Source organism: Acartia tonsa, chromosome 6 (assembly GCF_053477335.1).
Source record: "Acartia tonsa isolate MP-2025a chromosome 6, ASM5347733v1, whole genome shotgun sequence".
Lineage (NCBI taxonomy): Eukaryota > Metazoa > Arthropoda > Copepoda > Calanoida > Acartiidae > Acartia > Acartia tonsa.
The window spans coordinates 21,069,542-21,086,052 of NC_137265.1; the positions used below are offsets into that span (position 1 = coordinate 21,069,542).

The following is a 16,511-nucleotide window of genomic DNA, read 5'->3' on the forward strand; positions in this document are numbered from 1 at the left end:
TTACCACCGGAGGAGTTGAATACCAAAATGGTTAAGTTATGTTCAATGAAAGTTGCCGGAGAAGCCGCTGAAGATGTCTTTAGGTTTAAGCACAGGAGATCATTTGGACAGGCCAAACGTATTATGGCAGCTGTCCTGCAAGTATCGAACACCTGGTTGAAGAAGCTAAAGAGCAGACAAGAAGGCAAGACTACAGCCGCTGGTAGTCATGTAGCAGCCGCAGATTCTGTGTACAAGCCGTCTTTGTACAATTTTATGGCGGCGGCGGAACTTTTCATTGTGTCATGTAGCCAACAGGATGAGTGGATAAATGACGCTAAAGGCAATTATTCGTCATTGAATCCATTAGTGCATGAAGTATCATTGACCTGGCCTGTTGTTGGTCCCGGAGGTAATTATGTGACCAGGGAGATGCGAATTCTAAAAATGGTTGGTCGTGGCGAGCCCGTCATTGACGCCATTACTGGTGGCCGTAAAATGCTATTTGAAGACATGCCAGGTTTAGTAATTTTGGAGCCTGGTAATTGGTTAGCTTCTGTCATTATGAGAGAAGCGCATGTTGAGCTTCATTCTGGTGTCTGTGGAACTTTAGCTGAGAGCCGCCGTTGGTGCTGGATTGTGAAGGCAAGGAGGTTGTCCATCATGGAGGTGAAGAAGTGTTGGCCCTGCAGTGTTGAGAGGGCCAAGGAATGTCGTACTACCATGAAGGATGTTTTACCTGACAAGTTGGTTCCGAGCAGGCCATTTGAAGCTGTGCAAGTTGACCTTATGGGTCCGCTGGTTACGAGGAGAGCTACCGCCAAAACGAGGAGTCAGACAGCAACGAAGAAGGTGTGGGTGTTCGTGGTAGTCTGCAGGTTCTCAGGGGCGCTATGGCTGGATGCCTTGGAGAAGTATGATACCAGCAGTATCCTGTTGTCCCTGCGCAAGTTGGAGGCTGTTCATTGTCTGCCGAAGGTTATAGTAAGCGACATGGGCACACAATTATCCGCTGCTCGCAAGGTTTTAGAGCAGAAGTTGGGCAGCCAGGTAGAGTTTTCTTGGTCCCAGATTCCGGCCCGAGCCCACCATTTTATTGGGCAAGCTGAGAAAATGGTGGGATTAACCAAGAGATTGCTGTCCAAGAAGTTGGTGAATAGTTCTGTTAATTTTAATGAGCTCCTGGTGCTGTTGGCAGAGGTTAGCAAGTTAATGAATAGCAGACCATTGACGATAGAAGCTGCGAACGACGTGGAGAATTGGCGGCTGATTACCCCTGGCCAGCTGCTGGGAAATGTAGACCGCCAGCCGTTGTGCAATGGGGTGATGAAACCGGAGGACCAAATTTCCTCCAGGTTGAAGTTATTAGAAGATTTGTCTGCCCAGTTTTGGACTTCCTACCGCCAGGAGATTTTGCCGAAGATATTAAGGATGTCCAAGTGGAAAGATGAGATGGCGGAGCCGCTAGCTGACGGAGATATAGTGCTGGTTACGAGTACCAATCCGCTGATGAGATGTTTGTGGATGGGCCGTGTGACGAGGATTGAGGATGGGAGAAAGACTGCAAGAGTCTTGTTCAGGCTGACAGATAAATCTCCCCTGGAAGAACATGCTGTATCAGTCAGGCAGTTATTAAAAATTATGATTAATAATTGATTCTTATTTTATGGAAACTGAGATTTTTTTTAGTAAAAAAAAGCCACATTTTCATATGCCTATTTTTATGCCTAAAATAAGAATCAACCGAAATGCGATTAATTTTTATTCTATTTCATATGCTCAAATTTAATTTTATTGAGTTTAATTTCTTTTCAAAAGTAAAATTCATTATAAAACTTACCTGAAAAGTTTACCAAAAAGAATAAATGCGTCGAGGTTGCGTGATTCGATATTTATTCTAAGAAAAAAATCAAGTATTTTTTTAGCAGATTTTTTTAAATTACATATGAATTTCAATCAAGTAAAACATTTTTATTCAGACCAAGGAATGATTGAAAATTCATATTTAAAGTCTCATATTTTTTTACAAAGAAAAATTGGTATTTTTTTCATAATTTCGATGAAAATTCTAACGAAGATATTATTATTATTTTGCTATTATTTAAGTATTGAAAAGTTTTATTGTTGATTAAGATAGTTACAGTTCTTATTCATTAAGTTTGAAAACTTTCTGCCCAGGGATTTTGAAATATTTTTCTTACTACTCTTTTTGATGCTTAACAAATTTAGTTTTAAGTACCTATAAATCTTAATTTTCTTGTCTAAGATTTATTTCGTTTTATATTACCCTTATTTGTTTACATTTCAACCTGATTTCGTAGGTACTTATTGATTTATTAATAATGATTTATTACCTATTGATTATGAAATGATTATTAATTAGTATAAGTTGTTATATTTACAACATCATGATTAATAGGATTATCCATTTTAGGATTTGTGTATGTGATCTTGTGAGTGTCATGTGCCTGGAATATTGTATGGTACAAACCAATCCCCATCCTTCTATCCTAAAATGTGAGGTATTATGAGTCCTAGTGAGGAGTATAATATTGTGTATGCATTTCACGGGGTTTCATTTAGTTAGGAGCAAAAAATTGTCATGTTTTTCGGGATGTGGCCATTCTCATGTGATTATGGTGAGTTGAGTTTAGTGAGAAATGTTGCTAGTGCTCAGCGCAAAAAAACCTTGAATCTCGTTAAGGAAGTTAATTTGACTTTTAAACGGGGGGTGTGTCTTAACCTCTTTTCGAGGAAGCTTTGTGTTTATCAAGATCGAAATTAATTCCTTATCATTATCCCAAATTAAGCGCAAATGTCGTCTTGTTTGACTTTCCTTCAGTAATAGACGCGGCATGGATTGTTTATATTTTGATGCGCCCACATTCGTTACTTTTGAATGAGATATGAGTGTGTGAAGATTTCGGAGAACAAAATTGGGCCTATCATTGGTCTCATAGTGCGTGAACGACCCTAGTATACCAGGGATTTGAAACCATAAGAACTTCAGGTAGAATTTGTTAATTTTATTTAAATGGAATGGTGTATAGGACGATTATATTTAGTTTAAAAGGCTTTAGCCAGCTAAGCATGAAACTTTATTATGATTAATTATTATGCTTTAGTAATTTTTTTATGTGCCTTTATTTTGCATTTAACAATGATTTATTAAACCAAATAATTTTCCTTTAAAGCCAAAGTTTCCAAAGATTCTTAACCGTAGAGAAAAATGATTTTAAAAAGCAATTAAGATTACGTGGTTATAAAAAAACTGGAATTATGAATTAATTGATTTTGTAATTTCAGGACTTTGAAATAGTTGCCTCAATAAATCTATAATCAAACCTGCTGTTGAAACTTGATGGTTCCTGGTATTGGGGGTTTGTCTGTAAGTCAACAAGATCTCGAGAACTTCCCGCTAATTCGGAAGTCACACTCAACCAAAGTGTCATGGTTGAGACAGCCCCTAGGGGATGAATACGCTAACCTACTTTATTTAGAGGGGAGGGTAAGGATTGACTATTTAATGAACCAACCTGAAGTAAATGAACAGGAACACTGGGAAGCTCCAGAACCTGCGATTCCATCTTAATCTCCGGGTTCCAGCCAAGCTTGAAGGCTATGGGCGGGACCCGGCACAGACTAGAAAACTGGTGCAGCCTGGAAAGGCCAATGACTGTGGACAGCACATTTTCTGGAAGACCACCACGAAATTTGGGATCCTCAAACGCTGCGGAAAAAAAAAATTATTTGTTTCATTCGTGATAAATTTAAAATAACTGAATAGGATAACAAAATCATAAGAATGTATTGAACAATTTTACTGGTAATTTCAGTCATTAAAATATTTGAAAGACTTGAATGTCAAATTTCGATTTTACAAGGGACCAGGATTCAAACAATTCTAGGTTAAAGTTTCCCTACAATCCTCTTCCTCCCGCTTCTCCTTACACAGTTGCCTTTAGATAGAGCACAAAACAAGTTCTACGCCAACATTACGCCACAAAAATATCTCAATTTTCAGTTTTTCTATTCAAAATCAAATTTTTAAAATTTAAAATTATAATATCTTAATGTAGTAAACTAAGTTTTGTAAAAAAAAAAATCCTTATTTTGTACCTATAAGAAGTTTAGCCAGACAAGTTCCAGCCACCAGAGTAGGCGTAGGACTCTTCTCCAATAGTTTATCATTCAGGTTGCTGTACGATAGTTCTGGCAGATGGCCTCCAGGTAGAATTGCATGGATGTGATCTGTTTGAGTCATATTTTAGGTTAATATTTATTTTATAATTATGGTGATTTGTACGTACGTCTGACACTTTTTTTTATCATAACATCTCTGCAGAGTCTCTCTTTGCACATGATGTACTTTAACATTAAGGCTAGGCTAATTTAAAAGTTAGCACCAGGTCAAAAGTAATCTAGTTACTTTTTTGCAGTCATTTTATTGTCAAGACTTTTGAATCATAATTACCTATCTAAATCATTTTAATTTTATTTTTCTAAATATTTTCAAAAATAGACATTCCTGTGATAGCAATAGCAGCTGAGCTAACCAAAGCATTGTGTGAGGGTAGTGACAGAGCGGAGGAGAGGTGTGGGTTCAGCAGGGTGAGGGCGGCTGCCTGCACACAACTCTCAACAATCCTCTCCTTACCCTTCACTTCCTCGTGGCGGCCATAGTTCAACCATTTTACAAGCTCTAGGGCCAACAGACCAAATCTAATAAACATTTATAGTTTTTTCTAATAACAATATTTGCCAACCTTTAAAATATATTTTTGCAATCTTCTTTTCTGCAAGTCTTAAAATAAATTTTAAGCAACCATCAAAATTTTCCTTTGTTGATAACAATTACAACATGATAAAGGCAAAATAATTTTCTTCAGATGTAATAGCCATCCATGAGTTTTACCTGGCCATTTCCAGCAAGGAATGTGGAGGTAGGGTTGGCCGTCGGCCAGGTAGCTGAGGATAGGTCAACAGTAGGCGTGAATATGCAGGAAATAGGGTAACCGCCAGGTTCCTGTCACAATATCCCTTATTTAGAAACTGGTCTCATAAGATATTTTGAATAAAAAAAATTAAACTGCATATAAAAGAGAAAAAAATGTTTAAAGGTATTGAGAAAATTGTTATAAAAAGAATACAGAAAAGGTTAACTCCATTGATTTACAATAAAGGAGGATGTACATAAGGACCATTTGGGCAGGGGGGGGGGGGTTTACTCGAGAACCCTTAGAGCTAGAGGGAGCTAATTTTGGATTTAAGCTTCTATGGGGCCAAAGTTACTTTTAAAATTATCGTCGACCCCCCACCCTAGATATACCACACTTTTCTGGGATCTTGCTGCGTCAAGTATCAACTGTTGGGAATATCAAAGGATGACTCCATGCAAAATTTGAGCCGGATCCGGCCAAAACCGGCCGTGAATTTTATAAAAAACCGGTTTTTTCCGGTTTTTAGGGGGTATCAGTAAATCGATTCAGCTGGAGCAAAACCGGTTGGAGGTACAAAAAATTTTACTTCACATGAAATTTAGCCAATGCAATTGCCTACAAAAATGTACTTCATCATCAACTTGATTGGACAACTCTTTCCCCTCCTAAATGTCCATTAAAACCTCGGAAACGGCAAAAATCGCCAAAAATCACGCCTTTGGCGGCGAATAATGGCTAAACGGTCAGTCGGAGGCGAATGAAACATAAATAAAGAAATGTCCGCCTCAAAAAGTTGTTCAATATCAAAGAGATGCTTGAAGTCTCTAAAACGACTCCTTCCCCTTCTTTAAGGGGAAAAACTGAAAAAACGTCATTTTCAAAAGTATGCCCACTTCGTGGGTGTGGGGGGCACTGAACCCGTCACCCCTGGGTCACCAAATATAAAGGCTAGGCGGCTCACATTGCTGAATTTTCACCAAGTGAAAGTCTTCTGTCATTATCTCTTATGAGAAAAAAGTTATTAATGAATTAAAATTTCAAATTGTGATTTTTTGATGGATTTCTTTGATGAAATGACAGGCCGGTCAATTTTTAGGCCATTTTTTGCGGTTTTTGGGCTGTCACGCCCAAACGGTTTGAGATAATCTCACGGGACCTTTTGCCCGACCTAAGTCTGGTTATTTGTGAGGTCTAAGAAAAAAAAATCCCGGATTGGATGAAGCACGACGTCGCAGCGCGCCGTCAAAAATCGCTGGTCGGCTCATTTTGCCCCCTCAAACCCTCACCTCGTGCCATTTTTCTGTGTAAAGATTATAATTATAATCTTTTGCGTAAGTCTGATTTTTTTCCTAGACCTCACAAATAACCAGACTTAGGTTGGGCAAAAGGTCCCGTGAGATTATCTCAAACCGTTTGGGCGTGACAGCCCAAAAACCGCAAAAAATGGCCTAAAAATTGACCGGCCTGTCATTTCATCAAAGAAATCCATCAAAAAATCACAATTTGAAATTTTAATTCATTAATAACTTTTTTCTCATAAGAGATAATGACACAAGACTTTCACTTGGTGAAATTTCAGCAATGTGAGCCGCCTAGACTTTATATTTGGTGACCCAGGGGTGACGGGTTCAGTGCCCCCCACACCCACGAAGTGGGCATACTTTTGAAAATGACGTTTTTTCAGTTTTTCCCCTTAAAGGAGGGGAAGGAGTCGTTTTAGAGACTTCAAGCATCTCTTTGATATTGAACAACTTTTTGAGGCGGACATTTCTTTATTTATGTTTCATTCGCCTCCGACTGACCGTTTAGCCATTATTCGCCGCCAAAGGCGTGATTTTTGGCGATTTTTGCCGTTTCCGAGGTTTTAATGGACATTTAGGAGGGGAAAGAGTTGTCCAATCAAGTTGATGATGAAGTACATTTTTGTAGGCAATTGCATTGGCTAAATTTCATGTGAAGTAAAATTTTTTGTACCTCCAACCGGTTTTGCTCCAGCTGAATCGATTTACAGATACCCCCTAAAAACCGGAAAAAACCGGTTTTTTATAAAATTCACGGCCGGTTTTGGCCGGATCCGGCTCAAATTTTGCATGGAGTCATCCTTTGATATTCCCAACAGTTGATACTTGACGCAGCAAGATCCCAGAAAAGTGTGGTATATCTACCCCACCCCCCCCCAAAATTTTTTTTTTGGGGGGGGGGTAAAAAAATTTTTTATTGCATTTCTCGCCGAGACCATGTTATTTTTTTCAAAAATTTTTCGCCTTACAAGCAACCCTGCGGGGGGACTTGGTCATTTTTTTCAAATTCTCGTTTATGAAGGTATATCTTAAATACAGTATGCTACTCTCTTAGTTTTAAAGATAATTGGATGAAATCTTTTTGATTGTGTCACTAATTACCCCAAGTTTTGGTATCTTTAAAAAAAACGGCGGCGGGACCGCCGCTCCCGCCGTCCGCCGCCGTTTTCCGTTTTGAAAAAAATAACATGGTCTCAAATGATTCCAAATTGCCCAATTCGGCAAGAAATGCAATAAAAAAAAATTTTTTGGTGGCGGACGGCGGGAGCGGCGGTCCCGCCGCCGTTTTTTTTTTAAGATACCAAAACTTTGGGTAATTAGTGACACAATCAAAAAGATTTCATCCAATTATCTTTAAAACTAAGAGAGTAGCATACTGTATTTAAGATATACCTTCATAAACGAGAATTTGAAAAAAATGACTAAGTCCCCCCGCAGGGTTGCTTGTAAGGCGAAAAATTTATGAAAAAAATAACATGCCTCAAATTGCCTAATTCGGCGAGAAATGCAATAAAAAAAATTTTACCCCCCCCCCAAAAAATTTTTTTTTTTGGGGGGGGGGGTGGGGGGTCGACGATAATTTTAAAAGTAACTTTGGCCCCATAGAAGCTTAAATCCAAATTAGCTCCCTCTAGCTCTAAGGGTTCTCGAGTAAACCCCCTCCACACCCCCAGCCCAAATGTTCCTTATGCACATCCTCCTTTTATTTCTACATGGAAGGAACAACTTTAAAAGGTTCAAATTCAAAATAAGGGATTATTCCGTTCCTGCTCTCTGCTCTTGAAAAGAATTCATTCAGTTTGTGGGTGTACTTGGCTTGCTGAGGGGTGGGGTCCCAATAGTTTTGAGAACAGTACACCTAATTACAAAAAATTATTTAGTTTACTTGTGACCTTGGCTTGCTAAGGGGTGGGGTCCCAATAGTTTTAAGAACAATACTCCTAATGATATAAATTCATTCAGTTTATGTGTGTACTTGGCTTGCTGAGTGGTGGGGTCCCAATAGTTTTGAGAAAAATACACCTGATTATATAAATTTATCAGTTCAATAAATGAATGGTTTAATTCATTCTTTTTTTACGCCCCTCCCCCATCTTTCTAAATTTCAAAATTTCTAAATCTATCAACACACTTCAACTTCTCTTTACTTCTTTGATCAATCTTATTCTAACTGACTGCCTCATTTATAAGCTTATTTCTATCAATAACTTCTGAGGAATTTTTTGTCCTTCATTTTTTTTACCTGAGGTGGCCGTGGCAAAAGTTCCACAAGGTTTCTGATGTGTTGCAGTAAAACCTGGCTGCCACATCTGTAAAGGGGTGGACCTTCTTTCAGAGGTTGACAAACATCTCTTAAACCTAAATTTTTATTTATGAATAAAAGCCTTATAGACATATATAAACAAACCTGTCCAGGCTATTAATAATTGGCACTCTTCTATCTGGCTACATATTTACATGGAGACCTATCAGGATTACTTAGAAAACCAGGCAACCAGTCCAGGCTATTAATACTTGGTTCCCTACCATCTGAAAACATATTGACCTGGAGACCTTACTATCAGGATCACTTACAGGACCAGGCAACCTGTCCAGACTATCAATACTTTGTGCCCTTTAATCTGGCAACATATTTACCTGGAGGCCTACCTGGATCACTTAGAAGACCAGGCAACCTGTCCAGGCTATCAATACTTGGTGCCCTTCAATCTGACAACATATTTACCTGGAGATCTATCTGGATCACTTAAAAGACCAGGCAACCTGTCCAGGCTATCAATACTTGGCGCCCTTCCATCTGGCAACATGATGCCTTGTGACAAACATTCTTCTAATATCTTAAGGTTGAAATCTTTGGCTGTTAGGACTACCATTATGTCGCCAAACCCAAGATTGGATAACAGTTTCGCGCATTCCTAAAATGCATTGAATAAAACATTTTCAACAGAAATAAGACGAATGTGAACTTTAATAAACCTGAAAACATGTAGGTAAATAAAAAAAGTTAAATCAAATTTTCAATATTAGACAATATAATGAAAGTCTATGTCCTAAATTAGGTTTCTAGTAAACAAATGCATGTATTCTTGACTTTCAAATAGTATTTGATAGTCATGCATTTTTTTTTATATCATCATTTACACTAAGGAAGCTTAGTGTTGACTTTCATTTTTTAGAAACTTCCCTGACTTAGCATTTAAATATCCTCTAACCTTTGGTTTAAAAAATGTCGATTTTTCTTTTAACAAGGATGACAACATCCATAAAAGCGAAGCTCAGAAACGGTTGGACAAACGGAGATTAACACTTGTATAGTGTCAGAACTGAATATAAATGAATAAGAGACAAAGCAAAATTGAGAGTAAATTTGTTGAAAAAATTCTTGATACAGAATAATTTTTATGGACATACTTATATTTTAGGACTTGATTATAGAGTTGCTTTGCTTTAAATTAAAAATCAACATGTTTAAAATGGACGTAGGGACATTCTGATAATGATTGTAAAGTTGCTACGTTTTCTAAGTCGTACCTAACTACTACAGGAATCACAATGCAAATTAACAAAAAAAAAAGCAATGCTTCGCTTTAAAAAAAGATGTATGACCTTTGGAGCTGCATTAGGGGCACAGCAGTACTTCTTAACTTGGTGTAGGAACCAGGTATTGTCCAGTTCCACAGCACTGATACTGCCAGCATGAAACTTTCTACTCTCTCCAAAATCAATAGGGGATAACTCGTAGAAAGACACTGTCAGCTGGTTCAACAAAGCAAGTAAGCGGGGAAACCTTAACAAGTATTTTATATAATTTTTTTGTATTAAAGCTACCATATAATCAAAACTGTAAGTAATACTCGAATGATGCAAATATGTATTCTATTTTTTCTTATTGTAGGACGTCACATGGAACTTGTATAATGTATATATTATATTGTATACATTTTTCAGCCGTCAATAAAACACACAGAAACACGAACCCCAGCCTTATTTTTCAACCTTAAAAAACTTTTTTCAAATCGAAATGCGTATATTCCTTTTTGAATCAAATATCAAAGGATATATTAATATAGAAACTAACCTGATGATAAATTTTTTCTTTGATAAAATCTCCATAATCTGAGCTACGTCAGAGGAAGGTATCTGTTCATGTATGAAAGGTTCACTCTCTTGCAGCAGAGACTCGATCCTGTTGCACAACTCCTTGCTGGCCTCTTTGGTTATTGCCAACATTGGGTGGGTTAGGAATTTTGTCACCAGTAACATTATCAAATCACCTGGAAATTTTTTTTGTTTTAATTATATGAAATTGAACATTCTATAAGAAGTCAGGGAGTAAGGGAGGGGACAATGGGCAATTAATTCAATTTAAGAGTTTTTGAAGAAAGGCCATGAAAACCAGAATAATCCCGAAAATATGGTGGAAATTGTAAAGTGATTGTTGAATCAATCTAGAAAACCATAAACTAAGAAAAAAGTTCCAAGAAAAAAAAATCAATCATTTGAAAATAAGATTACCAGTATTACAGACTGACATAACCATTCTGTAATTAATTACTAGAAATATCTCCCTGGATCTCTTCAGATGACAGGGAAAGAGAAAAGAGATTTGGGGGCAAGTGATGTGAACACGGAAAAAGGGGCAGGCAGGCGTGTAGCTGGATGGGCAAGTATATGACCCGCACGCCTTCCTGCCCCTTTTTATCCTGTTTATTTCCCCCACCTCCCTTCTCCATTTCCCTTTCTCGTCTACTTTTAAAAAGGAGGTGGGGATGAAGGGAGTGAAATATAGTATGGGAGGGGAGCCGTGTATTTATATTTGAACTACTCTCCGTCTGCAAAACTATATATATTCAAAACTAACATAGCGAGTAACGGCATTTCTTGCGCAAGTCCCCAAACTCAGTCAGAAACTGCTAAATTCTTGCACATTCCCTTTAAGCCAGTCCCCAAAGTCTGAGACTCCTAAAGATTGAATATTCGATCCATTGTCCCCTCCCTTACTCCCTGATAAGAAGTTTAACTTTATGTTATTACTTTAAAACAGTGTATCAACTGATCGATTTTCGAAAAGCATAGCACTTAAAAATTGAGGTTACTCTAAAAATATAATGAAAATATTAAGAGTAACTTTTAAACGCTAATGCTTTGAAGATTACTCGAAAGTTCCAACCCTAATTTTTTACCATATTATCCAAGTAGTTGAATTCTGAGTTCTAAATGTTTTAAAATTAATTTTTGTACCTGTGATTAGTTTATGAGTATTGACAAGGCATTCCAGTGCAGGTTTAATATACATGGAGGTTTTCAGCAGCTCCCATCGTACTGCTATTGATTGCACAAATAGTCTAAATATTTGTAAATTATAAAAAAAGCTATAATGTAAATATCACAGGGATCTTTAAGGATAAGACAATGGGCGATAAATTTATTAGGGTTGGGCCGGATACTTTTTTGGCCGGATACCGGATACCGGATAACCGGCTGATTTCAAACGCCGGATATCCGATAACCGGCCGGATATCCGGCTAACGCCGGATATCCGGCAAATATCCGGTTATCCGGCCAAATTACCGGATATCCGGCCGGATAACCGGCCAAATTACCAGATACTAAAGTAGCAAAAAAAAATTTTTTCAGAAATCTTATATAAATTTACATAAAGTTAAACTTGTTCAGAAAAAATGTTCTTCTAGCTTCAATAATAAGAAAATTATAGCCATTTAAAATTTTAAAAAGCAGAGATTTTTGGTGTAAAGTATAAAAAATTATAGAGCTGGATATCCGGCCGGATAGTTTCAATATCCGGTATCCGGCCGGATATTGAAAATGGCCGGATATCCGGCCGGATATCCGGCCACACCGGATATCCGGCCCAACCCTAAAATTTATGTACAATTCATATTAGGATAAACACAATTATCAAATTTGAAGTTAATGTTTTTGGTGGAAAAGTTTAAAAAGAAATAGTTTGTACAAACCAATCAAAGTGTAAATCCCAAAAGCTTTTAAGCCAAAGATTAAGAAATGCTTGTATAAAACTTAGAGATAATGGAAAGCAAACGAAGTAACGTATTTTCACAGCTGCTTTTCTCATATTTCTACCCCCTGAGAGGGGGTCCCACTTTCTTGATAAAAAAATTAATACCTTTACATTTTACTAAAACAATTAAATTAAAAGCATATTCTTACCTGGAAGAAGCAGGTTGTCTGTGGATAACATTGATAAGCTCGTTGATCTGTGGTTCCTCGTGGTGCAGGATGAGCTCCCTGATCTGGGAGGACAAGAACCAGGCCAGTAACTCCCCATCATGGGTGTTCTCTATACATCAGGTTTAACAATTATTATACAAATAGCAGCTGCGCGCCTGGCGTTTAAAAATACCCCACAACCATCTTAAAACTAAAATTTAGACATTAAAAAAATAGGATACCATAGCAATGCAAAGATTCTCTAAAATAAAGAACCCAATTGCGTAAGGGGTAAGTGACATCTTAACAGTTAAAAAAACCCTGCAATTTAAGGTATAATAATATTAAAAGCTAATATATTATAGTTTAATAATAGTTCCATGTGATTATCCTGAAGTTCTAAAGATGCACAATTTTTCTCTTGTGTTAAAATTGTTAAATTCCTATGAGGTAATTAGCCACGAGAGCCAGGCTGGTTCGCCTTACTATCTCCAGATTTAGGTTGACCGCTGGCTCAGACAACTCACAGCTGCCCAGACGTGACATTGAAGCAACTCTAAACATATTTATTAGTATTATTGTTAGAAGTGCTATTTTTCACTAGGATATAGCTTTAGCTCTGTCTGTCGGTCATTAATGATTAATCAATATGAGAATTTATTCATAATACCAATCACTGGTGTCCTGGATAGGAAACAGGTTTTTTTTGAGTTACGTATGACAAGACCTATATTTCTATGACCGGGCGTGTATGACGGTTCAGCACATAACTTTCATTAAATCACAGCTGATCATTTTTGTGGATTTTTTTGAAAATTACTTTTTTACCCAGATTTTCATAGTTTTTCTCAAAAAAAAAAACACAATGTTCTCATAATTACAGCTTAGTTATTCTAAATTTATTCAAAGAAAAGTATAATAGATGACAGCTGAACCAAAGATTATGTCATCATCAATAACAAGATCTTTCAGGATCAATTAACTAATCTAAGATTTGTAGTCTAGAAGTTGGGTAAGAGTTTTTTGAAGTTGTTATTTGAATTAATGTCTAAACAGTTAAACAAAACTTAAGTTTGTTTTGGTAGTCAACACAAAGAAATACTCACTTTTTAAGTCCCTCATGCATGCCTCATGAATTCTTATGGCATAGTTCCTGGCTGTAATAAGATGTCCCTCTGAGGTTCCACCAATGAAGTTTAAACTAACATGCTTCAGAATCATCAATCTGTATAAAGTTTTCCTTGTAATATTGACAAGTTATCATGCTCAGTAGGGTAAAGCGGGGCGAACTCGGTGTTTTTTTCGGTTTTTTGAACCTGCAAATCGTAAAAATTATTTTTTTTAAATGGGACCAAGACCAGTAGAAAGATCTCAGAAAAGTCGATCAGGTCCTAAAAGGACGTAAACCTAGGACTTTGGGAAGTTTGTCAAAATTGATCTCTAAAACGGCACCGACTTCGCCCCGCCTCGAGGCGAAGTCGGTAGGGCATTTTCAAGCTTCGAAAAATCGATGACGTATTGATTTTATTACAGCATGCCCAAAAGGTAAAAGTTGCTAAATGTAATAAAGAGTATGCACAAAGAATTTTATTAAGATAGGTCAATTTTTTCTACCAAAAAAAATAACTTTTCCGAAGTACGCAAAATTTGACTTTTTTTTTCGAAAATTTTTTTGATAAAAAATATAAAAATACTACTAGAAAAAAAAACTTTTTATGACATTAAAGGCCTGATCCTTAAAATTCAGGCAATTTTGAATAGATTTGGCCAAAAAAAATTAGTTCTATTAGCAAAATTTCCTAAAAAAACAAGTTGAAAAAAAGAAAAAAGTTTGGCAAAATCTGTGGTCGATTTTCCAGCTTCAAAAAACCTATGACATATTGATTTAATTACAGCATGCCCTAAAGGTTAAAGTTGCTAAATGTAATAAAGAGCATTCACAAAAAAAATTATGAAGATCGGACAATTTTTTCTACAAAAAAAAAAAAAATTTTAAGTACGAGAAATTTGACTTTTTTTCTCGAAAATTTCACTTTTTTATATAAAATTGAAAAAGTTAGTATAAAAAGTGAAAAAACCGAATTCGCCCCGCTTCACTTTTAGTCGATTTAAGAAAAAACTATACAAGCTTTTTTAAAGTTTTAAACGGAAATGGATAGCCTATTAGATTCTTAATAAGTCCCCTGAAGACGTCTAAGCTCTAGCTCTTACCAGTTTTTGTCCAACTTACCGTTTTTCCGACCGAAGCAAAAAAATCGAAGAAAAAAAAATTTTGTCGTCCGACTTTAAGACCCAATAAGAACCCTAAAAATTCATCTCACAAAAATTTCATTTTATACTTTTTTGTAGGCAATTTAATAAGGAATAAATTTGATTTTATGTTTTTTTCTGTCAGTCGATTAGAACATGGAGGAAAATGTCATTTAATGAAGGTGGTCAAAAAAATACCGACTTCACCTCAAAACCGAGATCGCCCCGCTTTACCCTATTGATTCCTTGCTGACTTAATGTCTAAATAGTTCCTGTGTTATTGTTTGTTCCTGCTCATCACCATTGGAAACAGTCCGTTCAGTATTGTGGCTGCTTTTAAAGGTTTTAATGGGTTGTGTTTGCAGTTGAAATGATGGTGGTTGTGTGAAATTCTTGCCAGTGTCAGACACAAACTACACCAGATTCTTGTTTACTCTGGCCTTTAAGGTAAACATTGTAACCTGAAAGTATTGGGACAGGTTGGTTTTAGCTGTTCTAGGTAATGCATTTGGATCTACTGCAGTTCATGGTAAAATATTGCTGGTAACAAATGTTTTCTGGTTCATGACGTGACAGTAGATTGCTGTTCTCAGAGCAGCTTTTCCAACAAACAGTAGGCTGTCACAGCTGGCATAACTAAATATGGAACTGCAGTAGAATATCAGGGACTGGCAAATTGCTTTGTATGTATTTAATATGACTTACTTTTCTTTCCCTCTGGTGGAGAGAGCTTACAGCATTTTGTTTTTAGGGTTTAGTTTGTTTCTAGGTTCCTTAACAAGACGGTCGATTTAGAAAAGATCACATGTAACACCTAAGAACTTAGGATGTCTGACTTATGTTACTGTTTCAACAATGACAACAGTGCCTGCTTCATTCGAAAAGGTGGTAGATGATTTGGCTGGAGAAATGAATGGGTTCTGACTATTTAACCAATCATTAAGAACTGCTAAGTAAGCTTTTATGTCCTTGACATAAGGATAAATCAGGGGACCTATGCTGTTGGAGTTGTCAGCACAGGAAACTAGATGTAATTAGAGTGAGGTGTTGGCATTTATGAAATTTACAGTTCAAATAGTACATGGTATAGAACCCCTCCTTGTAGGTCAGCCTGTTTGGCAGATTTGTATGCATATTTAGATCCTCTGATAACAACAAATTGTTGTCTACCTCTAAGGTATTTACATAAAAACATTACATGTACTCATTCAAGTCTAGTGCATTAATATTATGCAGTAAAACTTCATTGTTTACAGTGTCAAAAGCTATTGAAAAATAAATGACAACTGGCACTGTTCTGATAACTGGTTTCTTATTGTTTACTAGGCTGGTGATTATGGTTTTAATACTCTGTAAGGCAGTGGTGGTGAACCTGCCTGTGTAAAAGCCATAATGTTGGTCTGCAAGTTTAACAGCATCATTCAGGTAGGGACAAATCATGCAGGCAGGAAAAAGAAGTGAGACAGGGCAGTAGCTGGAACCCTAATTGTAAAGTTTTTCTGATTTCAGTAATGAAATAATTTTGCCAGTCCTCTATATGCTTGGTATCTAGAAGTGATTTACTTTGTACATTGTACAAAATCATTGCTGATTCTGATTTGTTTAACCTTTTTTGGTGGAACCTCAGAGGATCCTTTTATCACATCCAGGATCTATGTTTTACCTACAAATCTTAGAATAGTCAATTGAGGTTATTGATCTTGTTATAGCTATTGTCTATTATACTTTTTTTGCATGAATTTAGAATAACTAAGCTGGAAATGTGAGAATGTTGTGTTTTTTTGGGGGAAAAACTATGAAAATATAGGTAAAAAAGTAATTTTCAAAAAAATCCATAAAAATGATCAGCTGC

At 36.6% G+C, this 16,511-nt stretch overlaps 1 protein-coding gene across 1 annotated transcript in view; it reads right to left on the reverse strand.

Moving 5' to 3' along the window:
- The window catches only part of htt (huntingtin), a 65,251-nt gene that overhangs the window by 21,327 nt on the left and 27,413 nt on the right, over positions 1 to 16,511 (reverse strand). The window contains exons 38-49 of the mRNA XM_080163843.1: positions 12,853 to 12,965; positions 12,410 to 12,539; positions 11,462 to 11,565; positions 10,299 to 10,494; positions 9,827 to 10,007; positions 8,946 to 9,135; positions 8,463 to 8,578; positions 7,983 to 8,078; positions 4,895 to 5,001; positions 4,508 to 4,701; positions 4,099 to 4,230; positions 3,516 to 3,709 (exon numbers count right to left, since the gene is read on the reverse strand). Coding sequence (XP_080019969.1) covers positions 3,516 to 3,709; positions 4,099 to 4,230; positions 4,508 to 4,701; positions 4,895 to 5,001; positions 7,983 to 8,078; positions 8,463 to 8,578; positions 8,946 to 9,135; positions 9,827 to 10,007; positions 10,299 to 10,494; positions 11,462 to 11,565; positions 12,410 to 12,539; positions 12,853 to 12,965 — 1,753 coding nt within the window. The remainder of the gene's footprint in view (positions 1 to 3,515; positions 3,710 to 4,098; positions 4,231 to 4,507; positions 4,702 to 4,894; positions 5,002 to 7,982; positions 8,079 to 8,462; positions 8,579 to 8,945; positions 9,136 to 9,826; positions 10,008 to 10,298; positions 10,495 to 11,461; positions 11,566 to 12,409; positions 12,540 to 12,852; positions 12,966 to 16,511) is intronic.